The 26138-nt window shown below is 44.4% G+C and overlaps 1 protein-coding gene and 1 pseudogene across 4 annotated transcripts; both read left to right on the forward strand.

The window, feature by feature from the left end:
- Positions 1 to 728: 728 nt before the first annotated feature.
- On the forward strand, positions 729 to 22231 carry CLTA (clathrin light chain A). Of its 4 annotated transcripts, XM_077912527.1 has the most exons (7): positions 729 to 1082; positions 8082 to 8119; positions 10136 to 10253; positions 15173 to 15284; positions 19591 to 19644; positions 20773 to 20808; positions 21787 to 22231. In XM_077912527.1, the coding sequence occupies exons 1-7, from the start codon at positions 866 to 868 to the stop codon at positions 21956 to 21958; spliced, it is 747 nt and encodes a 248-aa protein (XP_077768653.1). In that variant the 5' UTR covers positions 729 to 865; the 3' UTR covers positions 21959 to 22231. The 4 variants fall into 4 exon arrangements, with proteins under 4 accessions (XP_077768653.1, XP_077768654.1, XP_077768655.1 ...); XM_077912528.1 differs by lacking the exon at positions 20773 to 20808 and having other exon boundaries at positions 730 to 1082; XM_077912529.1 differs by lacking the exon at positions 19591 to 19644 and having other exon boundaries at positions 730 to 1082.
- LOC144322454 (U6 snRNA-associated Sm-like protein LSm3 pseudogene) lies at positions 13095 to 15162 on the forward strand (annotated as a pseudogene).
- Positions 22232 to 26138: the final 3907 nt, after the last annotated feature.

Consider the following 26138-nt stretch of genomic DNA (forward strand, 5'->3'; position numbering starts at 1 on the left):
GTGTCTCTGCCTCTCTCTCTCTCTCTCTCTCTCTCTCTCTGTGTGACTATCATGAATAAATAAATCTTTAAAAAAAAAAAAAGAAAGAAACTTCCGTCTAGCCCTGATAAGATGTACTGGCTGCAAAAGGGCTTTGGAAAGGAGAGATAGTCACCTTTTTAGAAGAATACCGTGGGGTAGAAAAATCAGAGTGGATTTGAATCCACCACGTTTAAGTCAGGCGGCTCCACACGGGAAAACAATCCAGGTGAGGCGAACGAATTAACAAATACAAAGTTTTTAATAAAGCCAGTACACAGCCATGAGAGGATTCATTCTTCCCAAGAAGCCTGGGAGGGATGCAGTGCAGGATTCACGAACGAGGAAACCGGGGTTCAGAAAGCCTAAGGAGCCTGCCTCCTCGGTAGTCGACCGACCGATCGTTGCCGCCCTCATTTCACCTCACCTCTGGCTTGGGCCCTGGGGTCTCCTCAGAAGCGGCAGTCCAGGGTCAGGGAGCACCAAAGGCCCAGCGGGGAAGGCCGCTGAAGTCAAGCCACTTCCGCCTCCCTGGGGCCTCGCTGGGCTCGCCACCCTCACAGCCGGCGCAGCCCGAGTCACGAGTTTTCCTCGGGGACCCGCCCCTCCGCCTGCTGATTGGGCAGTTCGGCAACGATTTCTGTGCTCTGATTGGTTGTGACCGCCCCGGCTCTCCCACACCGCCTACACCAACCGGATATACGGGCAGGGTTTCCGCTTCCGCCTTCTCCCTCCCGCTTGTCGTCGGATCGCGGTCGCCGCCACAGCTGCCGCTGCGGGGCGCGGTGTTGGTGGGTCGGTTGGCTTGTCTCTCAACGCCGGTGTCCGTGCCGTTGAACTGCCCGCCATGGCTGAACTAGATCCGTTCGGCGCTCCCGCCAGCGCTCCTGGCGGCCCCGCGCTGGGGAACGGGGTGGCCGGTGCCGGCGAAGAAGACCCGGCCGCGGCCTTCTTGGCGCAGCAGGAGAGCGAGATTGCGGGCATCGAGAACGACGAGGCCTTCGCCATCCTGGACGGCGGTGCCCCCGGACCCCAGCCGCACGGCGAGCCGCCGGGGGTTCCGGGTGAGAGTGCGGCCGCGTTTGGGGCGGGACGATTTGTATAGAATGGGCCCTGAGTGGGTCTGAGCGCTCTCTGTAACTCTTGGTTCTTGCTGAACCGGGAGATTAAGGAAGGTGCAAAGAGGAAACGAGACCCCGGCCCAGTCATAGCAGAAACCTAGGTTCGGGGAGCCTGCTCAGTGGTAGGAGTATGTTTGAGTGCTCCCGGACGGGGCAGAGCGAGAAAGCAAAGAAAAATTGGGTGACAGTCCGGCTGAAGAGCTCGAAGAAGCCCATTCAGTTCAGGAACTTTTCAATGAGCACTTGCTGTGCTTTGAGCCTGGGGCTTTGAAACAGCCGCATTGGCGCAGTTTTTGGCCAGACTTAAAGGCGAGCCTGAGCCCGGCACGGAACTAGTTATTAGGAAAGGAGGGCAGAAAGAATGAGAATAGTAGTATCGTTTTTTGAGATATGTACAAACAAAAATAGCAGCGCAAATCAGCATTTAAGCACTTCAGGTATGCAGAATGTTGGATTATGGGGAGGGAAGGAGGCGTGAATAGTGAACTCGAAAGGTGATCTAACCCTGGACGAAAAAACTCCAGCCAAAGAAGGGTGAGAGTTTTAACCTTTTGTCGATCGGATTATGGCCGGTATTTCTGGAGCTCTGCTTCCTCTGAGAACAGCTTTGGTAGGGCAGTGTTGCCTAAGCAGAATTTAAGATTAGCCTAGACTGGTCTTCCAAAACGTGAATAGAGAATGTGGTGTGGCCTTTTCCCAGCCAAACTCAAGCAAAGACAAAAAAAATAGCGATAGGATGCGGGTTTGACCTTTGAATGCCTTACCTTTGTGTGATACTTGGAATTACGGTGGGAAGAAAAGAGGAGTGGAAGAGACCTTTTCAGTTGTATGAGGAAGTAGGAAATTAGCTGGAAGAAATGAGACCTGGGTTTTCATTTACTTAAACTATTCAAATTAAAGGAGAATAGGGTACTGGTGGGGCTGATAGGAGTGTTTATATTACTCTAACCTCAAACCTTAAGGAGCCAGGCAGATGACATAAATGAGAGAAGCCTGCTGGGAATGGGACACTATGGAGTGCTGGAGACTGAGGTTTTGGTGCACTAAAGTTGTGCTTTGTGAAAGCAGACTCAAATTTCAAATTACTGTGCCAGTCAGGTGGAACCATTTTTGTGTGTAGGGGTAAGGAGACTGTTCATTTGAAACCTCTGAGTTTTTATACTGCACCATGTTACCTCCTAAGCGAATCAGCCCCCGCATAAGAACTTACACGAGAACATATGATACACCTGTAAATGTGAATTACAGCAGGCAGGTTGGAGTGACCTGAGTTGTGGCTGGGAGATGAAGTTAGGTTTAGTAGGGTTTTTGTTGTTGGGTGGTGTTTATTAACATTTGCCTGAGAATCCTAAAAATTAACTTCTTAGATCCTTAGTTTACTGCTCCTCATTTAATAAAAGAAAACTTGAGCCCTGCAGAGAAATGACTTGCTTAAGAAAAAAGGGCAAATTACTAGCTATGCCCTCAGTTTCCCTACCCGTAGACCGTACCATATTCTGGTGCAGTTGTTTCAGCAGGGGTAACATGGTACAACAGACTGTCATTTCTGAAAGGCAGTGTGGCTGTCTTGGGTAGGACGGAGTTGGGAGAATCTGGACCTGTACCTAGAAAACTGTCCCGATTCAAGGACAATGTTACTCTTGCTTACAGTTGTATCCCGGGCACATAGTAGATAACTCACAAAGTCATGAACAAAAATACCAGGGCCAAGAGTCCTGTAGAGACAAATCTTGATGACGGCAGTTTGGAGAGGTAAAAGGGAGAGGGTAGATATGGACACACAGGTTTCTTGTGCATTAAGCTTTCAGCAAAGGGAAGGAAAGGATGATTGCTGACTTAGTTTCTAGGAAGGACTTTCTTAGTGGACTAAGCATTTAGTGATTTGAAGCCAGACCTCTGACAGTGTTGTTGAGGTCGGCAGTAGTGCAATGGTCAGCACTTCCTTTGGGGAGTAGAGAACTAGTTGGACACTTTTCTTTCCTTTGAAAGAGGCATGCTAGTGGTTTAGATTCTGTGCTACCTAAACTGCTTGAGTGTGATTTTTAACTTTGTGGTCTCAGGCAACTTAGGTAACCACCACTGCATTACCTTAGATTTTTCGCCTGTAAAATGTACAGATCTATACCACACAAGGTTTGCTAGGATTACATTAGTACCTGAAAAATGCATACACGCAGTACTGGGTATATCACTGCCCCAGTACCTGACTATACTCATTCCTCAGGAGTAGGGGGAGGGAGGCATTATAAAGCCTATAGGCTTTGGGGTGTGCTGAGGAAACCGATTTTAGGAGGGAGCCCTGTATCTGATGTGTTACTATACCAGAGCTACATCGGTAGGAGGCTCTTAACAGATGGAGGATAAAGAGGAACCCAGCTAAACTCTTCCCGGCTCTGGGGAAACTCCCAGGAAGGATGATAGCAGGCAGAAACCAGAAGGCCTGAGCCTTGAAGGACTCCTTCAGTTGTTAGAAAACCTGGAGAAGAGGTAGTTTAGAAGTGGGGGGTGACCAGCAGAGTGAAGTGGCTCAAATATTGAAGAGCAAGTGGTGAGGAAAGAAGAAGCAGCATGAGTCTAGAGCTGTTGAAAAGCCCTCAATTTTCCTGAGGAGGGAGGAGGAAAAAAGGTGACTAAGGAGCTGCTGTGAGTGTGGCAGTGAGGCACCATTTGTTTCTGACAAGTCTCTCCTTGGAGGAGGAGGAAGAAAGGCAAATGAATTAAAGCTTTCTGGAAGAGGAGATGAATTTTCTTGGTAGCAGTGGTCGAGGGAAGTTCAGGGAAATTGCACATGTGATAGTTTGTAGTACTGCACGCTTAATGAATGCTGGTTCTCTGTAGCTTCAGATCCGTGCAGTAACTGCAGGCTAGGTAGTGGCATCCTATTTCAGATAAGGAATCATCAGGGAACTTAAGCAGTGTTCCAAAGGTAGCAAGCTAATACGTCTCCACTGTAATTCAACCCACATGTGCTTGACTTCAGTGGATGGGCACCATGGGAAGTCGTGGGTAGGTTTGGGACAAATTGTCTGTCTTCTCTGGAAACTTATACTGGCCCTTTTTTCTCCCTGGAGTTCCTGAGATGCCCTACAAAGTTTCCTTTGGGGGCATCTGGTTTCTTAGCTTAGCTGTCCTAATAAATCAGGGCCTTTGATATCTTTCTGCATGTTTTTGTAGCAACAGGCAGTTCTTTGACTTAGGCCAGTTGAATGTCACTACAGTAACTAAGAAGAGCTCAAAGCACTTGCTGGGGGTTTGGATGAGTTTTCAATTCTAAAGGACAGGAAACATGCGATTTAGGAGGAAGTATGGGATGAGAATTCTAGTTTTGTGTATGGAGTAGTGATCAAAGTCTTCCCTATTGGAATGGCCCTGGGCTGGAATATATTAACTGGATAGTTGGTGTGTGAAATGTAATATATTAACCAGAATTTAGGCCAAGGACTGGCCACACTAGCCATTGTAAGCTCCAGGAGTCAAAATTATCTCACTCTTTCTGACATAAAAATACCAAGCGGATTAAAGAGAGACATTTTTGTCTTTTTAGTGCCAAAAGAAAAGTGACTAAGAGCAGGAAAGTCTTTGGGCATAAAAGCAGATACAGAAATCCTAAAGGAAAAAATTATGCCCATATACAATTTTTTAAAAAAGATTTTATTTATTTATTCATGAGAGACACAGAGAGAGGCAGAGACACAGGCAGAGGGAGAAGCAGGCTCCATGCAGGGAGCCTGATGTGGGACTCCATCCTGGGACTCCAGGATCACTCCCTGGGCCAAAGGCAGGCACCAAACCACTGAGCCTCCCAGGCGCGCCCCCTGCCAATATACAATTTAAGTAGCTCTAGGTGTTAAATACTATAAATCATATAAAATGACAATGGAGGAAATATTTGTAATATGAGAGGACAAATAATACAAAGTGAATACTTAGAGATCAAAAGCAGAAAAATGGCCAAAACTCAGACAATTCGGTAAAGAAGAAAACCAAATGTCAGCTACATGATTACCTCACAAGAAATAAGATCAGTGTCACAAAAGCTACCTTTTTTTTCCCCCTGCTATCAAATTTAAAAACCTAAAACTCGGGATCCCTGGGTGGCGCAGCGGTTTGGCGCCTGCCTTTGGCCCAGGGCGCGATCCTGGAGACCCGGGATCGAATCCCACATCGGGCTCCCGGTGCATGGAGCCTGCTTCTCCCTCTGCCTGTGTCTCTGCCTCTCTCTCTCACTGTGTGCCTATCATAAATAAAAAAAAAATAAAAAAAAAACCCTAAAACTCCGCCTTTAGTATCATTGAGTCTGAGAAATGGGGCAGTCATGTGCGAAGGGTAGTAATATAAACGGAGGCAGGTGGTCATGATTAGAAGTTTTTAAAATGTATATCCTGTGACCCAGGAATTCTCTATCTTGAAGGTTGGCTGTTGGAGGGTCTTCAGGGTGACCAGCATGGTCTCACCACGTAATTCCACTGCTAGGCCACTCTGGGTGCTGCCCATTGGGTATGGTCTATGCTAGCAATTCTGCATCAAGGAATTTGTTACTGAGGAGCAATTGAATACCCACCTTCCAAATACTTTTATTAGTTTTGAAGACAAGCTTCATATTTGTAAAACTTAATGGAATACTTTAAAAATTATGTAGGTGAGTGACACACAGCTTAAATTAGTAAAAAAAAAACCACTGACAAAACTATAAGACACTCATTTTTGTACTATTATCAAGTATACACAACAGTGAAATTAAGAGAAGTATGAGAAATATGTTGAAATAAGAAATACAACCAGCAGTTGACACCTAGATCAGAACTGATACAGGCTGGTAAATGCTTAGGTCCTGCTGTTTGCATTCACATGGCAGATCATCAGAGGATCAAGCCTCTGACTGCCTGGCCTGTTCAGGTATTGCACCACTTTGTAAAGGCTGATCATCTCGTAACACGTGCATTTAATATTTTTCTTATATCTTAAAAAATTTAAGAGAAAATGCTGTCATTAATTATCTGCCCCTTCAGGAACACCGTATTCATCTTTCAGGGAAACCTATACACACTTGAAGGTTATTTGTGAAGTGCTGCTACATCTAGGCTTATTGTGAGGATTAAAACTTAATGTATATAAAGTGGTAGACACTGGCACATTGGAAACAGTAGTAGATATTTTCGTGCTAAAAAAATTGAGAATTTAAGGACATAGGTGAATGAATTACTAAAAAGCATATGTTGTAGGAGTCCAGTGTTGCTGAAAGAAATTTTATGTATGCGCATTACTTAAAGGGTAGAAGCCAACGGGCTGAGCAGTGAGATTATGTGGCATTTTCTTCTATCTATCCCCTCCTTTTTTTTAAACAATGTTTTAGTATCACAGGGGCATGGAGGGGAAATGATCTAAAAAGTTTTCAGTACTCCCAAAGCCAAGAGTGGAGTAATTGGGAGAAGCAAGAGAACCAGAAGAATGGATAACATGTTAGGGTTGGTTTGGAAAGTAGGCAGTTTGAGTTGGGTTTAGTTAGGAATCAAGAAGACCAGAGCAGTGGTCTGGTCTATTAGAAATCCCTAATACAGAGGGAGGCTGAGAGTACCCCACCCCAGGCTTTCAGGAAAGCTGTGATGTTTCCATATACTACCTTCTGCGGGCCTTGTGATGGTGGCCTGCACTAACTGCTTGCTTGACATCCCTTTTTCTACATGGGTTCATGTGTCTTTTTAGGTGCATCTTCTCTCATCTTCCATATCCCACCCCCAAGCAATAAGATGGTCATTGCAGTTTGAAAATATTTGAACAAAATAATGGAAGTCCTGCGTAGTAGGTAGTAAATATGGATCAGTCAGCAGATCTAGAGTACAGAATGTGTAAGCAGAAGCTAAATCTTTATGGTGCCTGTATCAAGGCTTTTGAAGGAAGGCGGAGCAGCCACCCCGGAGGGATGGTGTGAAGCCCTGTACGTACTGCCTCTTTGTGACAGCTTGTAGGTCAGGGCAGAAGTTATGACGTCTACCTACCAGGCCAGTTGGGTAACTGAATTAGTGAGATATGGAATGGGTTTAAAAAAAAAAAAAAAAAAAGACAGACTGGGGTCCTAGCAGATAGACCAGAGCATGTTATATATAAAGGCTGCCCTCCTTTCATACAGGCCCAGGATTGCCAGATCTGTCTGCCTGTCCTCACCCATAAACCTGTACATCCTGAATTTGTGGAATTTTCTGACTTAACAGTCTGTGTTTTAAATATGTTTAGCCTGTGGACTACCATTTTGTGCTATATGGATTGATGGTCTCCAGGTCTTACTTAAAAAGACCTTTTTCCATATTTTTCAGGTGGCCTTTTAGCTCATGAATTAATTGTGCCAGTAAGATGGGATTGTATCCCACGCCCTTTTTTTTTTTTTTTTTTTTTTGGTAACTTACGTGCTTGAAAATACCAAATTTTGTATGCCCAAATTTTACTATCCCAGACTAATTCCAAGTGCTCTAGAGGAATTAGCTCAAGAAGTCTTAACTGTAGACCCTCAGGTCTCCAGGCACAGGATGGAGAGTCCTGACTCCTGAGAAAGCATCTCGGTTTAAACATGAAGCTGCATGTCCCTGCTTACTGAATGATTTCAGACCCCACTTTCCCTTTGCCTTCTCCAGAACTTTCAGAGAGAAATACTTGCTCTGTGAGACTCTTCTGACAGGCATCCATGTGTTTTCTCTCTAGGGAGACCAAAAGCTTTTGAACTGGGGCCTTGGTATAGGTTTGTCCATACTTTGGTGAAGTGATTTGTGTATAAGCACATCTTGGTTTCATTAAACAGGAAGTGGTTCAGGGTTCCGTCTAGTGCCCAGCGCGGGGACAGCATTGCTCTAACTTACAGTACCTACAGCAAATAGTACTGTATTCTCTGTAATGCTCTGGGCCAGCATTTGACTAGCCCTGACTGACAGACTGAAATTTTGTGTCTTACAGATGCTGTGGATGGAGTGATGAATGGCGAGTACTACCAGGTACAGAGTACTCTGATTACATTAGAAGATAGTGGTTGAGTCCTCCTTTCCTGTGATTTGAATTGAATTGACTGACCTAGAAAGGACCCCACTCCTTTGACTTTCCTAGATGTATTAACATTAGGTATGTTACCTGCTAAAATGGAAGGATTTAAAGAGAAGTGACATTGATCATTCCTTTTAAAATACTACTGCCCGGCCCTAGTGTTACCAGTTTTATTCTCAAGAAATGAGCCTTCATGGTGATGATGAGAACAGTGACTAAGTTAAACTCTATGTGCCATGTAGCGTGTCAGGCACTGTTATACTTAATTCTCTCAACAGCCTGGGGGACCTGTACTTTTGTTCCTGTTTTACAGATGAAGAAACTGAGGCACAAAGTAGTCTAAAAGTAACAAAGCTGGTATGTGGTGGGGCCAGCATTTGAACCTTTGAAATTATATGGGGCAGGGGGAGGAGGGGTAAGGAGGGCTGGAATTTTTGGTGACTTGCCATTATTTTCCCTCTGTATCACTAAGTGTTGAGTTGCTAGCCCAACTCAGATCAGCTTAAACCCAGAAAAGTCTTACCAGTTTGTATAACTGAAGTGTCCTAAGACCAGGACGCAGATTCCATTCCCCTAGGACTCTGGCTCTGCTTGCTGAATGTGCATTTTTGTGCTCAAGCTTTTTTTATGGTAGTTGAATGGCTGCAGCACTTCTGGGCTTCGCATGTGCATGTCATATTATCTAGAACAAGATGGAGGCTTCTCCTCTTGTCCCAACCACCTAACAAAAATCCCGCATTTCCTTCTGGACGTAGTCATTATAGCCTGGGGAAATCACACGATGCTTTGCTTATGCCTGGGTTTCTGCCCTTCCCTCAACCAGTTAACTGGCAAGAAGGATGTTCGTCTAATTGGTTTAAAACAAGGATGGACTGACTTTTTTGTGAAGTACAGGTAGTAAACATTTTAAGCTTTGTCATAAGGTCTGTGTCCAACTACTCTTGCTGTAATGTGAAAGCATCTCTAGATAGTATAGAAACAAATGGACATGGCTGCGTTCTGGTAAAAATTTAATTATTAAAACAGACAGCTGGCCTGGACTCTAGTTTCCAGTGCCTGGTTAGAGGGAGACAGATTGGGGTTCAGATCCAGGCTCTACCTCCTACTAGCTGTGAACTGGACATGTCTTTTTCTCGATGCCTCAGATTAGTCCCCCAGATGTGAAATGGGAATACAAACTTGACAGGTTGCTTGGGAGATAAAGCTTTTATGTGCCTGACACATGGAAAGTGTTAAGTTAGTTACTAATACTTTCAGTAATTCTCCTTCTATCTTTTTATAGTCTGATTAGGTTACCCTGGAATTTATTTCTCCTAGTTCAGCAGGTGAAAAATTTTCTAAAGATAAAAGTGTATTTGAGTTTTATCAATTTATAAGCTGTCAGACCTTACCCACTATAAAGAAGAATCTGTCCCCCCCCCACACACACACACACCTGTGACCCTGTATGCTTGCCTTTTTATTCTTTTCCTTGGTGTGACCAGTGACTGCGCATTTTCTTTTGGACTCTATTTTACCCAGAATTCACATAGTTTGGTTAGATGGTATTAAGTGATCTTTTTCCTGCATTGTATAATAGCATTTTGAAGTTTTAGGTCCTAGGCTTTGCTGTGCAGTGTATTTACCTTTTTTTACTGTGAAGATCCCACATAAGCTGTGTGGGAAAACACTTTTTCCTAATAAGTCTGTTACCCACCACCCCAGCTTTCCTCTCCCACTGCCGTCCCATTCATTAACAGGTGTGGTCATAAGTACTCTGCCTCCCCTGTGGATTGTAAGGATTGTGTGCAGTAATGTTGAGAGCTCCCTGTGAGCATGTAAGGTTGTGCTGCTGATTTTTAAAGTAATCCTTCAACATTTGACACCAGCCATCAGTGCTGTGCCTAACCAGGGCTGTTCTATCAGGGGTGAGGCGCGTTTCGGGAAGGTGTGCTTGGTGCTGATAGAACACAATTGTGTTTTGTGTTAAGGAGAGTAATGGTCCAACAGACAGTTACGCAGCTATTTCACAAGTGGATCGATTGCAGTCAGAGCCTGAAAGTATCCGTAAATGGAGAGAAGAGCAAACGGAACGCTTGGAAGCCCTTGGTAAGGAATCCTTTTCTGTCTTTGGGTGTCTGTTTTCAGTGGAATAGTTGACCTTGACTCTTAGCCCTTTTTACCTGGAATTGGCTAATGTCCTTGTCTAGTTTTTAGGAAGGTCTCTTCCTTAGCCTGAGAGTCACAAGGCCGTGCACAGGGAGATGCTTGATCACAGGCCATTTTGTAAGGATTAGGGCAGCTCCAAGAGCCCCCACTGAGTGCATTCTCTCAGGAGGAGCAGACCAGGCTGTGGAGAGTCCTGAGCTTGAAGTGAAAGACTAGGTTCAAGGCTCAGCCTTGACTCTTCCCAGCTGTGGGCACTTGGTGCTTCAAACCTCGCAGAGTCTGTTTCTTCATCTGTGGGGTAGGATCAGTGTTAGCAACTCCAGGGGTGGTCTGAGATAGTATTTATGAGAGCTTATATAAACTTGAAGGTCTTTGTTGAAAGACTTCAAAATCCATTTATCATTTCTAGGCTGAATTTAAGTTAATGCTTTAAGAAGGAAATGTGAAGTATGTTAGAAAACATGTACAATATGGTTTTCCCACTCTAATATACCTGGAAGCTAAATTCTTATGTTTCTGTGGGTGAGGAGAGTGAGAATCCTAGAATAAGTTTTTGAATCACACAGCTAAGAAATGCTAGAGTCGGAATTCAGCTTACATCTGCCCCACTTCATAATCCATACCCACCCATCCCTTCAGCCACATTGCGTTTAGTGTACACTGTCCCACCAGGTGGGCCAAGCCCCAGGTCAGTGCCAGCTAGCCTGGCCTTTGGGGAGGAACTGTATATGGATTGTTGCTTTTGGTCAAGACCAGAAGACTTGGTATCTGTACATAGGTGGGTTGCAGAGGTATGGCACAGTTTGGAGATAAAGCCATGGGGTATTCTTTTCTCAACTTTTTATTAAAATTGCAAGCACGGGGTGCCTGGCTGGCTCAAGTCAGTAGAGCATGCAACTTTTAATCTTGGGGTCATGAGTTTGAGCCTCACGTTGGATATAGAGATTAGTTAATAAAATTTCAAACACCAAATAGTTGAAAGAAGAGTAAAATGAACTTGTGTGCACCCCCTGGGTTCAGTAATTAACATTTTGCCATATTGGGTTATCTTTATGTAAATGAAGTATATATGTGTGTATGTTTTATACACACACACATTTCTGATCCACTTTCAGATACATCCTGTATTTCATGCCTAATATTTTAACGTATATCTAGAAATAATTATATTCTTCTGTGTACTCACAATGTCAGTATTATTATTCCCTCTTGAGAACCACTGAATTAGTAAAAACTTAATTGCTTGTTTTTCATGTGGGGTAATGGACACTTAGAAGTGTGACCCAGTTAGTGCCAAATCTGTTCCCTTTCCAACCTGGTCTCTGTGGCTTTCAGAAAAATGGGCACACTCCTATTTGGACCTTTATGGTACTATCCAGTAGTCCTTTCTTTGATGGAAATAACAAAAGATACCTGTTCTGTCTGGTAACCACTAGCTACATGTAGCTGGTAAGCACTTGAAATGTGCCTGGTAGGATGGAGAAACTGAATTTTTAATTTAATAAACAGCCACATGTGGCTTGTAGCTACTGTATTGGAGAGCCGCTTTAAAAAGATGAAAACTGTCTTCATGGTGCTAGCAGCTTTAGTCCTTGCTTGTTTCTCATGTGCCTCTCATGTAGTGGGCTGAGAGGCAAGACTTCACTAGTACAAGTATTTGTCATGTTACCAAGCCCAACTTTTTTCTCTTTCCCATGGTTTAGCAAAGTTGTCTTCTCCATGGAAAGAATACACTTTGGTGTCTGGAAAAATTGCAATCTATTTTTTTTTTTTTCAATTATCAGATTGGGCACTTTGGGAATATTTCATGAAGTGTTATTTTCTTAACTCAAAAAGCTTTTCTGAAGGAAGTCAAACATTTGGCTTTGCAATTGAATTAAATTGGTCTGTGAACTAGGTGTTTCTTCAGTTTTGTTTTTTTCTTTGCAAGAACTGTGAGAAGGCACAAGATACTAAAAATAGAGAACCCGTGTGTGTGGTTTTCAGCTTAGCTGGTGACTGCGTTCTCACATAGTTCTCTTTTCCATGAACAGTTATAAGGATTGCCAGAAAAGACAGCTGTCCGTGTGCCCTGCTCTTTAAGGGGGCTCATCCTTCCCTCCTCCTCCTTCTGCCCAGATGCAGAGGTTGTATTGTGGTTTGGATCTTGGTCCTATTGAGCTAAACATTTAAGAATTCTACTTTTTTTTTTTTTTTTTTTTTTTAAGATTTTATTTGGCAGAGAGCACAAGCAGGGGAGGGGCAGTGGGAGAGGGCGAAACAGACTCTGCCAAGCAGGAAGCCCGACGCAATGCAGGGCTAGATCCTAGGACCCAGAGATCATGACCTGAGTCAAAAGCAGGTGCTTAACTGACTGAGCCACCGAGGCATCCCAAGAATAAATAACAAATTCTTATTACCAGTATCACTTTTCAAAAATCTTTTATAAAAGCAAGAAGACAATTTAAAGGATGGTTTTATGCAGTAACTACAATCTGTGCAGATGGTTAAAATTTTTATTTAGTTTTTCAAAGATAAATTTCTATGCAATCTTGTTCCCAGTATATTAAAACTTAAAAAAAATCATTAGACTACACAGATGGGAAATACCGATCAAAAAGTAATGTTTCAGAAGTGATTTCACTACTCTTGAAAAGAAGATTTTAACCTTGGTGTTCTTCAGTTTCTCGTCCCCATGCACTGCCAGCCCACAGCACCTCCCACTGCATCATAGCTCCCTCCATCTCTTCTGTTTGATGCCGTAGACATGTATCAGAAGTCTCCTGTATAGGCAGGGTTTGAAAGACAGTGGAGGACGTGGACCAGCAACAAACTATCAACACCGTAGAAAAGCCCCTGGATCTCATCAGGCTCAGCCTGGATGAGCAAATTTATGTGAAAATGAGAAATGACCGAGAGCTTCGAGGCCGATTACATGCATGTGATCAACATTTAAATATGATATTGGGAGATGTGGAAGAAACTGTGACTATAGAAATTGATGAAGAAACATATGAAGAGATATATAAATCCACAAAACGGAATATTCCGATGCTTTTTGTCCGGGGAGATGGTGTTGTACTAGTTGCTCCTCCATTAAGAGTTGGCTGAAACAAAGAATTTATCGTGTATGGAATATAGATTTTGTATGATTGCCTCTTTAAATGTAGAAGACATCCAAAAGAGAAACCTGCATTCATTTTGATATTAAGAAATGACCAAGGATTCTTCCACTCCTGAAATGAGTTGATTTGCAGATAACTCAAAAATTCTTTTTTTTTTAATTTATTTTTTTTAGATTTACTTATTTGTTTATTCATGGAGAGAGAGAGAGAGAGGCAGAGACACAAGCAGAGGGAGAAGCAGGCTCCATGCTGGGAGCCCGACATGGGACTCAATCCCGGGTCTCCAGGATCACAACCTGGGCGGAAGGTGGCGCTAAACCACTGAGCCACCTGGGCTGCCCTAACTCAAAAATTCTTAAGCTAAAGGGTATTTTAATTTTTTTCCCAACTCTTTCAATAAATGTGGTCACCAGGATGCAGGAAAAAAAAAAGTCTCCTGTATAAACTTGAGTCATCAGTGGAAATCTGAGTAAAAGAATTCTGAGTGGGGTGCCTGGGTGGCTTGGGTCATGATCTCAGGGTTTTGAGATTGAGCCTCATGTCAGGCTCCACGCTGGGCTTGGAGCCTCAGAATCTCCCTCACCCCCCAACCCCTGCATTTCGCTCTCAAAAAAAAAAAAAAAAAATCTGGTATCACCTTCTAATAAATAACCGGTTCTTTGCAATCTGAAACTTTGGGGGAGTTTCTAGCTACTAACAAGCTATTTCTAGTAGTTAGACACAGCCTTCTGCAGGTTGTTACTGTTAAGACTTTCTTGCAGAAGCCTTAAAGATGCCCCCAGAGTACTTAATTTCTTCCCTTTGAGTGATTACTTGCCACCACCACCACTGCTTCCTACTGTCTCCAAGGATGCTAGCTAGTTATAGGTTGGGCTCAGTTCTGCTCTAGCTCTGCCACAAGCTCACTGCATTCTAAGCAGGAATAGATGTTTTGTGGTCCTTCTCACCTCTTAACATCTATATTCTCCTCTTCCCTGGTTCCTGAATCATTTCTGCCTTGGGTAATTTCAACAACAGCTCTCTGCTTCATAGAAATGCTTCTACAAGATTTTTAGTTAAGAGAGTGCCACCTTATGTTTTACAAAACCATTGATTATCAGAGTTGGGGTGTTAAATCTAGTTTATGAGAAGATTTTGTAAGATTATCTAATAGATTAGTATCAGTGGTCCACCCTGAACTAATATTAGCATTATTAAAGAATCATCCTGGGGCACCTGGGTAGTATAGTTGGTTGAGCACCTGACTCTTGATTTCAGTTCAGGTGGTGATCTCAGGGTCCTGGGATTGAGCCCCTCGTTGGGCTCTGCACTCAGCACAGTCTGCTTGAGACTTTCCTCTCCCCCCCTTCTGCCTCCGCCACTGCCATGCTCATGTGTGTGCATGCACTCTCTCTCTCAAATCTTAAACAAAAAAACCCTCTATAACTGCTTTTTCTCCAGTTGGAGACCCCAAAGGCTTTTTTCTATGTATCCCACCCTCCCCTGCTCTCAAAAGAAACCATAAAACTAGTGAATCCACTAAGAGGTCAGTGGACTGGAAGAAAATTTGAAACACTTCAGACAGAATCACTGGACTCAGAGATTGGATATACAAATAGGGAAAATAGAATTTTGTCTTCCCTCCTAACCTGTCTCTCCAGCACACACGGACACAAACTTGCATGCACCATAAGCTTAATAAGACCACAAGAAATTGATGAAGCAAACTTTAGTTTGTGTTTTGCCTCATTTGTATTATTTTCCTTCCTTTCAAAGATGCCAATTCTCGGAAGCAAGAAGCAGAGTGGAAAGAAAAAGCCATAAAGGAGCTAGAAGAATGGTATGCGAGGCAGGACGAGCAGCTACAGAAAACAAAAGCAAACAACAGGTTAGTCTGTGGTGCTGCTAGCACTGCTTGCTTTCCAAGATTGAATCCCATTCATTTCTAACAGCCAGTAGAGTTCTCACATGCTGCCTCTTCTAGTGTGAAATGTCTTCTGCAAGTTTTGGAAAAAAGTATTTGAAACAAAGGTTGCAAGTCTCTTGGATCTTGGGAGCATAATTCAGCCTGTCCTTTAGTCATCCCAGTTGTAGTGAATTTGGGTCTTCAGCTAAGAGTTTGGTTAATATATATTGCTTGTAATAGTATAAAACAGCAAAAGGGAAAGATAATATGGATCAAGTCCACAAGTGGAAATGTAACCCTGAAATGAAGGGCCACTTTCATGGATATACCAGGAGTTCAGTACTTTCAAGATGATTATAGACCTGGTCATGTTGCATCCCCTAAATATAACCCTGCCCTCTGAAAGCTGCTTTACAAAGGGGTCCATTAACAGAAAAAGGGGCCTGTAACAGGGGTGACAAAACAGTTTGTAATTAAGTAGCCAAGGATGTTCAGACATGGTGACTTCAGAATTAAGGGTTTTCTGGGTAATTCTGTGTCTAAGAAAAATTTGATTTGACTTTTTAAAAATGTTCTTCACAGTGTGCTTATTTACTACTGAAGGTTAAGTAGTTGTGGGGAGAAACCAAGTTCGTGCTCCTGTCCCCACTGACCAGCAGCACCGTTGGTCTTTACTATTCCTCGCTTAAAGTCCACTTGGAAGCAGCTCAGAGAAAGATGGAGCAGTGCTGCTGGCCTCAAGGCCAGGTCAGTGGCCTTCCCTACTGGATTCAGAGCCCATCTCTCACTCAGTGGTCACTCCACTACCTCAGTTGAGAGAAAGGCCAGACTGAGCCCTGGGGTATTTGTAATTTTCAGGGTAAAGAGCCTTAGGTTCCTACCCTCAGAGTTTAAGTGCTCTTGTCTCTGACAGCTTTTAGATGGAAATGTGCTAGAAAAGAAGGAACAGACTGCTTTGCCAGCCAGCCTGAGCTATTTATTGTAGGGCAGCTACGGCAGAACATAACTGGACTGTTCTGTGCGGTAGCCTCCAGCTACCTATTTGTTGGCCATCCTTGGTTCTGTCAGCTGCCCCTTAGATGGCAGGCTGCAGCTTGTGTCCTGTGGGGATGTATTCTCTAGGTGTGCCTCTTGGGATCTAAGTGAAGTTGTGTGTGATTAGTATGGTGAGGACTGCTCTCTGGTCTTGGTGTTGAGTTGCTCAGGGTAGCATTAGCTACCAGGGGTTCTCCTGAGCTTGCGATCAGTTTGAAGTGCTGACAGGTCCAGGCTGCTTTATTCTGTGCTCACTCAAGATGATTTACCCCAGGTACAAGTTCAGATCTCTAAGGGAAGAAGAGTGGGTACATGGGTACTTGGTGCAAGCACCGTGTGAAGCCCTGTTTATCCTACCAAGTTGCCCATGAGTCATTCTGCCCTGAAGTACTTGGTAAAACCAGGCTGATCCTCCCTGTTCAGGATCCCTGATGCGTAAACAAATTGATGTACAGATTCTCAGACGTAAATGACTATGTTGGGAATAGGCTTCTAATGGCTGAAATTTTTTCAAGCCAGTTTTGCTAACCTGTATCCCTCCTGTGAAGACAGGGGCTCTATATACAGCTTCAGCTGTCCTTGGAGCAAATAAGCCTGTTTTTAGGAGCTCAGTTTCCAGGTTAGTCCCTTCAGTTTGGATTTAGAGCTTTAGTGCCTTTCTTAGAATTGTAGAATGTTGGGTTGAATGGTCTCACGGATGAACCTCCCAAGTTGCAGAGAAGGGAAGAGACTTAAACTTGCCACTCATGGAGAATATAGAACTGTTTCAAAACGAGGTCACTTGCCTCGGAGAAACCTTGAAGCCTTGGGCTGACTGTGTAAAACTAGTAGCACACTGGTCATCGTCACCAGGGTTCCAGGATAGAAAGGATGGTTTTGACACTTTATTCCAAGTTTTCTTCATGGGCAGGGGCAGGAGCCATTTACAGCCATTGTGGAGGACTTCTTCCAACCCCTGGAGACTTTAACATTGCTGGCCACTCTCCCTCCATGTTTGACTCTCTAAGCAGCATCCCATGGGGCTAAAGGAATAGGTCCATTTATGTAAAGGCACTGTGTCTATAGGTAAATAGCGAATGTTAGGAGTAAAAGAAGAATGCTCATTTCAAGCATGTGTCCTTTTCTCTGGATGACTTTAGCAGCAGCTGGATGTTTAAAGGAACCCCAAAGGTGAGGGAGGCAGAGCAGTTTGAAAGAAGAAATGTGGTAGGTAGCGAGGGCCTGTTTTTATGAGGGTATAGCATCAGGCCTCCTGCCTTCTAGGTACCCTGAACTAAATCAGCACACGTGTGCCAGGCATGGTGCTGGGCAGTAGGCAGATGACAGTCAACACATCTTGCCTTCATGGCATCTGTAGTCTGGTGTCCCTCCTCAGTTTGGCTTTTCTTTAATCCCCACTTGGGGCCCAAGTATCGCTTCAGAAGAGCCATGAGTTATTAGTGACACCTTGTGGGGGAAAAAAATCTCCATGGGAGCCAGTCATAACAGTGTTTACCTGAGACCCCAGACCATGTTCCCTTCCAAACCGTGACAGAAACATTTCCCCTTTTACAGGTAGCTCTGGTGCTAACTTTTCACCTCTTTCAAGACTTACAAAAGTTTGGGGAATCCATGATTCTCAGTGATGGCAAACATTTTTTCCATGCCCACCGGGGGCTCTTTATGTGTGTCGCCTCCTGAGCACCCTGTGGTCAGGCCCACGTTCCTCCTCCCGTTTCCCACAGGCTTCCCTGAGGATTGCTGCTTGCAGGCCCCTCTGGTGAGTGAAGAACAAACAGGTAGAGAGGCCGCCTATGTTTGTCATCATTTTCCATTTGTTCCATTTGTCTGTAATGGGGCTATGCTGTCAGTGACAAGTTCTTTAGTCTGGGGGCTAGCTGCAAAGGAGCAAAAGCCTGTCATTCAAGCTTTTGTTGTCTTAGTGATGTCTTGACCAGAGTCCTTCAACCTTTATTTTCTTCCAGTAGAAGCAAGCACAAGTTGAAATTGATTAGGGTTAGCCCTTTGTGTACACTAGAAGGATTATGTTTACAAGGTGGCCTGCCTTTCCTTTCCCACCCACTCATTTTGCCCACAAACAACTGTTTTCCTGCTGACTCACTTAGAGTTACAATCAGGCTGTTCTTTTTGCTTTCTTTAAATTTCCACAAAACACCACCTATGTATAAGCCAAAACGGGAAAGAAGGAAGGCTATGTGTGAGTTTAAAAATAAACTGAAATAAAATTACTAGAATTTTCCTTCAAATAAATGTGTGAGCCTAGGTTAATGAGCAGGCATTGATGGTCCTTAAAAATGTCCCTTCCACTCCTGTGCCCCAAACTGACCTGGCAAAGGACAGGGTAAGACTCCTGGGGGCAGGTTTCCTGCTCACCCACAGTGGAGGGGGTGGGCTGGCTGGTCTCAGGGATTCAGCCTGGGGTGACAAGGTCTAAGCGCGCCTGTCCTCTGGGGTAGAAATGCTTCTACCCAGCATGCCCCCTTTCCTTTCTGTCCCCGAGCCCTGCCGTTTTGATCCATTATTGGTGTACAAGGGTTAAGTGAAGTTCTGGTTTCTGGGCTACCCCTTGTGACAGCATCAGGTCTGGCATGGACTGAGCAGACGGACCAGGGTATTCAGGGACAGACAGGAAGCCGGAGCCAGAACCGGCTGCAGTTCTTTCCTCTAGACTACTTGTGTCCAGCAGCTTTTTCCTCTAAGGTGGGGATTTTGAAATCCACCTCTGTTCCCAGGATGCTGAAAACTGATCCCATGCAGTCAGAGTAGGGAAGCAGTAGGCAGATACTCCCAAGATAGAAGTGGCCTGGGGCGCAGCGCTCCAGCCTGGTGAGGCGGACCGAGGCAGCTGGGAAGCGGCGGCGCTGCCAGTGGAAAGCGCCCGCAGGCTGCCTGGGCTGGGGTAGGCGACTTCCTCCCCAGGCCGCCTGCTCCGTTCCCTGGCAAGTGTCAATGAGCACGCCGCGCCCTCACTTGCCGGGGTTGAGGACTGGACGGAATGGACACGGTAGCTCTGGAAGGGCCTCCCTGGAAGTGGGTGCTGAGGAGTGCTGGCTCGTGCTGGGATGAGGCCGGGCAGGAGGTGGCAGGGCGCGCCCAGGAGCGTCCCCAGAAGGCCCCTCCGCCGCGCGGAGCCTCGGGAGCAGCCCCCGGAGCACAGTCGTGCCTCTGTTATGGATGTGAGATGTTTCTGCTTCTCAATGTTCTCTCTTTTTTCCTGCCTGCTTGCCTGCCTTTTGGACCTCTTGCTGTCTAGGGTGGCAGATGAAGCTTTCTACAAACAACCCTTCGCTGACGTGATTGGTTATGTGTATGTTGCAAAACTAATTCCTTTTCCTGTTTTGATTCTACCTTTTGTTTAGAGTTAATGCTCCTGTTATGTCACAAGTTTCTTTGCTTTCTAAATTACTTCCAGTTGGCACTCTGCGGACTGCCTAAGAGTTATAAAGTTAGGGATATGATCTATCGATTGTCTTGCAGAAGTGTGACTCCCTTTAACTCTGATAGCCTTTTATCACATTCAGGATTTTGGAGGGAAGGAAGCAGATTCCCTTTTAAAATGTGGGTCATTTGTGACCTTGTTGGGGAAGGCTTTGGGCCTGGGGTGGGCTCTAAGCTCTGCTGCCACCACTGCTGCCTCCAGGCTTGGGAGCCAGTGAGGGCAGTATTTTCTACATTGGTTATTTTGAACATGTGGGATTGGTTGCTTCTCCCTTGCGAGCAGAGGAGGTTGTCTCCTGGTGGGGGGTGGTCTGTAATGGTTTCTCTAGGTTGGAAATGGTTTAGTGGCCCGCTTCTGATGCCTGTCTCCCCAGTTGGGCACAAAAAAATCCCCAGCTTTTTTTTAAGCCGAGCTAGCCAAAGCTGTCTGGTAAGGGGCCACTGTGGCTTTTCCCCCCAAAGAAAACTGCATCTTCTTGGAAAAATACTTAAGGACTCTTATTTTCAAAACAGTATTGCCAGAGAAGACTTGGAGACAATTCTTGCTGCTGTTTTCCTCAAAAATTAGGACTCAATTTTGATACAAAGGAGACGAGGGTAGAAGGAAGGACAACTTGCAGGGCAGGGTGGAAGGTAGGCTCATGGCCATAGAGCTGCGTAGGGCCCGTGACCTTGACATGCTCCTCCCTTTAGAATACAGAGTTGGGGTTTCCTGGGTCCCCAGATGCATTTGCAATGAGATTTGTGAAATGCTGGACTTACAGGTGGTGTTGGATTGATTTTTTGCACATTCTCTCTGGAGTAGAAATGGAGACTGGAAAGGTCGAGTCTGGGTTTGCTGGGCAGCAGGGTGGCCCAGCAAAGCCAGCTGCACGTTCCCAAGTGTAGATGGAGTGGCAAGGGCATGTCTAGCTTTACTGACCCATCTGCATTGAGCTCATTCTCATTTTCTATATCTGACCTAAAGTTTCTCTCGTTTCTTTTCTTCACCTTTAAGCACAAACATAAACCATCCTTGCTACAGCCTAGAACAGTTAAGTAAACCTTTCTCACTGCCCCTAACTGTGTGTGCCATGAAGTCGCAGTGTTGTAGTGGCTCTGGGCTTCAGCAGTGTTTGCCACGGCCATCCCTGTGAGAGTGCCACCCCTCCGTCCCCACAGACCAGTCATCTCCATCGCTTTCGCTTTGCCCGTGATGCTTGTTGGAGTAGATGAATAGAGTGTGTCTTTCCTCCTCTTTCCACTGTCCTTTCCGGGTGTAGCTCCCACCACCAGTTCCTTCCCAACTGGGGGTGGGCTGACCGTGATGAGAAAGAACGTGGGAGCAGCAGCTTACCACAGAGTGGCTAACACTGATTGGCTCTGCAGCCCCTAGGCGCCCACCCCTTCCTGAGCGGGCCATGAGGGGCTCAAGGAACCTGGCTGGAGGGAAATTGGTCAACTTTCAGCTGAACTGGAGAATGTCCCAACAAACCCCCTTCCAGAATGGCTTTAGTCTCTAGTGCCTGCTCGCATGGGAGCTGTGTCTTGAACTCCTTTTGATCTGCCCTGTTTCTCTCCAGCCTTAGGAATAAATCCAGAGGCTCTCGTGCTGTGACCGGTGGGCTTTTTAGAAGTGTCTCAATTCACTTGAAACTCAGAGCCCAACAGAAACTACTGTTCACTTTCTTGACCAGCTTGCTGCTTTGCTCCTGTTGATGAAGGCAGTGCATAGCTGGCTAAGGACTTGCTTTTTTAATGCTCTGTACCAACAGAGACAGAGAGAGAGTGAGCCCTGAACCAAACACCTGTATTCCAACATTTTACACAGCAGTCCGGGCACTCCGTGCCTAGGAGAACTGGCCCCGAGCCTGCTCCCAAGTCTGACCTGAGCCAGGGGCTGTTACTCTTTGGAAAACCAGAATGCCATTAAGTCAGGCGTGAAGAGGCAGTCAATTCTATAACGAGGCAGCCGCCAGGGAGCTCACAAGGGGTTCTGCATTAAACCAACATATTCTGTTGTTGCTTCCAGGGCAGCAGAAGAAGCCTTTGTAAACGACATAGACGAGTCGTCCCCAGGCACTGAGTGGGAACGGGTGGCCCGGCTGTGTGACTTTAACCCCAAGTCCAGCAAGCAGGCCAAAGATGTCTCCCGCATGCGCTCTGTCCTCATCTCCCTCAAGCAGGCCCCCTTGGTGCACTGAAGAGCCATCCTGTGGAAACACTACATCTGCAATATCTTAATCCTACTCAGTGAAGCTCTTCACAGTAATTGGATTAATTATGTTGAGTTCTTTTGGACCAAACCTTTTGTCTTTAGAGTTGATCATTGTTTGTGATTGCATGTTTCCTTCAGCTGTGTTCTCCCTGGCAGGCAGAGAGGAGGGGGAGGAAAAGAGGGGGGAAGCCTCCCAAAGGTAGCCTCAACCTCTACTTTTGTGCATTATTCTCAGAATAAATTTGTTTCAAACAATAAACATGAAGCTTCATTACTGACCTCAAGTCCTACTGCAGGTTGGAGATGATGAAATTTCCAGTTAATTTCTAGGACTGAGGTGGCCAAGCCTTTTGACCATCCCTGCCTTGAACTAAAAGTTCAAGTAGGATTCTCTGGGAGTCTCCATTTGGAGAAAGGGAGTTCCATGGCTAAAAATTATCTCAAGTGGGCAACGAGAGGTTAGAGCTGTGCCTCTCATCAACCCATTTTCTCCCAGCTGGTGCTTGTCACTCACTGTCCCTACTTCAGGGCCTTGGATAGTATTTTTCAACAGGGGTCTCTCTGGATATAGAATTCCTTCGGATTCAGCCAGTAAACTTGAATCAGGATGGCATTATTTTGTGGCTAATCCCATTACTCTGGATTCCTGCAGCATATGTTGGGGTCTGTGCTAGCCATAGCAACTGTTCGTACTTCAGTGTCAGATCCTTCAACTAGGACTTACTGGTCAATACACTAAGCTCACGTCGTTATTTAAATTTAAAATACATTTCTAGGCCTAGATCTCATACACTCAATGGCCACATGTGGTTAGATAGCATCGCAACTGCACAGGACATGTTAGAGAACATTTCCGTCACCGTTCTGGACCATACTGATATATACAGTGGGTACCACTTAGATTGTGCTTCATTCGGGCTTCAACACATGTGTTCTGTCTTCATCCTGTCACATTTTAGGTGATGGTTCAAGCAAAGCCAAATCAGAAATCTGCTTATAGCTATCTGGTGTTATTCCTAAGTTAGAGACTGATGTAAATTCCTGTAATGCCATTCAGGAGAAGGGTAGGTATTGGCAAGAAGGAAAATCCACCATCTTTCCTATGGTAATTATATCTGTAGGGGAAAGGAGCCTTCATTACTTTTATGCCCGTGTCTCTCCCCCCTCCCCCCAAGCTGCTTAATTGGGCATTCTTTGATCTGGTTCACATTTCTGGCCTCTTAGCTCAATCCTTCCCTTTAGCCACTTCTGGGCCTTGCTAATGCCCTTCCAGCCAGGTTAAGAACAGCTCAAAGGTAACCTCCACCAATGCCTTCCGTGAGCTCCCATGGCCCTCTACTTGGGGCACCTTACCTTTTGGTACTGTCTTGCCTCTTACACCAGATGGGCTTCTTGAGAGTAGATGTGGCAGTCGTAAAAGATCAGTAAAATCTGACCTTCCCCCAATCAAAAGGGGACTAGTTAGTATTAACAAAAGTACTGTTAGGGGACTTCCACAGCCAGACCATAAAACGCAACAAGCTCACAGCTGGTTTGTTGGAACATGCAAACTACACAGGCCAGTAGTCCTTGTACCACCGTGTAAAAATATCACCCTGAAGCCACATTTGTGAGAAAGCCCAAACCAGCCCACACGGTGAGATCCTGAAACAACAAACAAATACCTGGCCAGTTCCTAGAGCTCTAACTTCATGCTATTCCGGCTCTAGCCACTGTCACTGCAATTGCATCAGATGCCCTGAGTCAGAACTGCCAAATAGAGCCTTTGCTAAATTCCTGATCCACAGAAACCATAAGAAAAAGGATTATTGTTTGAACTTCTTAAGTTTTGAGGTGGTTTGTTCCACAGTAGCAATAACTTGAAATTGTTTCTGATTCTTCCATTACCCACATGGGGCTCCATAAAAAGGAGTTAGTACAGCAACTCAGTGTTCAGCATTTAGTTTCAAACTTCTTTGGGCCACTTTGCTTTTAATATCAAATTTCAAATTTTAACATAGTATTGGAAGTTCTAGCCAGAGTAATTAGGCAAGAAAAACAAAAGGCTGTCAGTCTTTGCAGATAATGTGACATTATATAGAGAAAACCGTAAAGACCAAGAAACTTGGAACTAATAAATTCAGTAAAGTTACAGGACACAAAACCAATATACAGCAATCTCTTGCATTTCTATATACTCAAACTACCAGAAAGAGAAATTAGGAAAATAGTCCCATTTATAATGGCATCAAAAAGAACAAAATACCCAGGAATAAATTTAAACAAAGATGTGAAAGAACTGTACACTAAAAACCCTTAGACATTAACAAAGGAAATTGAAGACAAAACAAATGGAAAGATGTTGCATATTTATGGATTAGAATATTATTAAAATATTCAAAGCAACCTACAGATTCAATGCAATCTCTCAAAATTTCAGTGGCATATTTTAAAACAATCCTAAGTGCCTGAGTGACTAACCTTTGGTTTCATCTCAGGGTTGTGAGACCAAGCCCTGTATCAGGCTCCGTGCTCAGTATGTAGTCTGCTTAAGACTCTCCCTCTCCCACACCAAATAAATAAATCTTAAAATAAAAAAAAAATCCTAAAATGTGTGGAACCCTAAAATAGCGAACACAATCTTGAGGAAGAACAAAGCTGGAGGCATCATGCATGCTCCCTGATTTCAAACTGTATTACAAAGCTACAGTAATCAAAACGGTATAGTATTGGCATAAACGCAGACCTGAAAAAATAAATAATAAAAGCAGACCTGTATCAATGGAACAGAACAGAGTCTAGAAATAAACCTATGGATATATGGTCAGTTAATTTATGGCAAAGGAGGCAAGAATATATAATCAAGAAAAGACCGTCTTGGGACGCCTGGGTGGCTCAGTAGTTGAGTGTCTGGTTTTGGCTCAGGGCGTGATCCTGGGGTACCGGGATCGAGTCCCACATTGGGCTTCCTGCATGGAGCCTTCTCTCTCTGCCTATGTGTTTGCCTTTCTCTCTGTGTGTCTCTCATGGATAAATAAATAAAATCTTAAAAAAAAAAAAAAACAAGAAAGACCGTCTTTTCAGTAAATGATATTGAGAAAATTAGATCACTATCTTATACCACACAAAAACTAACTCAATGTGGATTAAAGACTTGAAGGTAAGACCTGAAATATTGGCAGTAAGCTCCTTGACATCAATCTCGGTGATTTTTTTAATCTGACCCCAAGAGCAAAAATGAACAAGTAGGACTACATCAAACCAGAACGCTTCTGCATAGCAAAGGGAAACCAACAAAAAGGCAACCTAATGAGTGGGAGAAAGTATTTGCAACTCGTATTTAATAAGGGGTTAATGTCCAAAATATATTTTAAAATTCCCATAACTCAATAGCAAAAACAAACCAAAAAGATCCAATTAAAAATTGGTCAAGGGATCTCAGTAGACATTTTTCTAAAGATCCACAGATGGCCAGCAGATGAATAGATGCTTAATATCCCTAATCAGGGAAATGCAAATCAAAACCATAGTGAGACATCACCTTTTACCTGTTAACAATGGCTATTATAAAAAACAAGTGTCAGTGAGAATGTGGAGGAATGGGAACCCTTGTGCTGTGTTGGTGGGAAAGCAAATTGATGCAGCCGCTGTGGAAAATGGTATGGAGGTTCTTCAAAGATTTAAAAGTAAAACTACCAGGGGCACCTGGATGGCTCAGTCAGTTAAGCTCTGACTCTTGATCTCAGCAGGGATCAGGACCTCAGGGTCTTGAGATCAAGCCCCAAGTCGGGCTCCATGCTCAGTGGGGAGTCTGCTTGAGATTCTCTCCTCTGCCCCTCCCCCCACTCACACTTGCACTCTCACTCTCTAAAATAAATGATCTTTAAAAATTCAATAAAAGCAGAACTACCATATGATCCAGCAATTCCACTTCTGGGTATTTTTCCAAAGAAAATGAAAAGACTCACTTGAAAACACAAATGCACCCCCATGTTCACTGCAGTATTGTTTATAATAGCCAACATATGGAAACAACCTAAGTGTCATCAGGGGATAAATGAATAAAGAAAATGTGTATGTATGTATTTTTCTGTATATACACAAGTACACAATGAAATATTATTTAGCCATCAAACAGAATGAAATATTACCATTTGTGACATGGATAGACCTTGAGGGCAAAGTCA

Source organism: Canis aureus, chromosome 10 (genome assembly GCF_053574225.1).
Source record: "Canis aureus isolate CA01 chromosome 10, VMU_Caureus_v.1.0, whole genome shotgun sequence".
In the NCBI taxonomy this organism is placed as follows: Eukaryota; Metazoa; Chordata; class Mammalia; order Carnivora; family Canidae; genus Canis; species Canis aureus.

What these genes read in the sequence shown, in the direction of transcription:
- CLTA (XM_077912527.1), top strand. Translation starts at nt 866, where the DNA reads ATGGCTGAACTAGATCCGTTCGGCGCTCCCGCCAGCGCTCCTGGCGGC. An exon ending in GGAACGCTTGGAAGCCCTTG is followed by an intron (nt 10,254 to 15,172) that starts GTAAGGAATCCT and finishes TTCCTTTCAAAG; the next exon opens with ATGCCAATTCTCGGAAGCAA. An exon ending in CCTTGCTACAGCCTAGAACA is followed by an intron (nt 20,809 to 21,786) that starts GTTAAGTAAACC and finishes TGTTGCTTCCAG; the next exon opens with GGCAGCAGAAGAAGCCTTTG.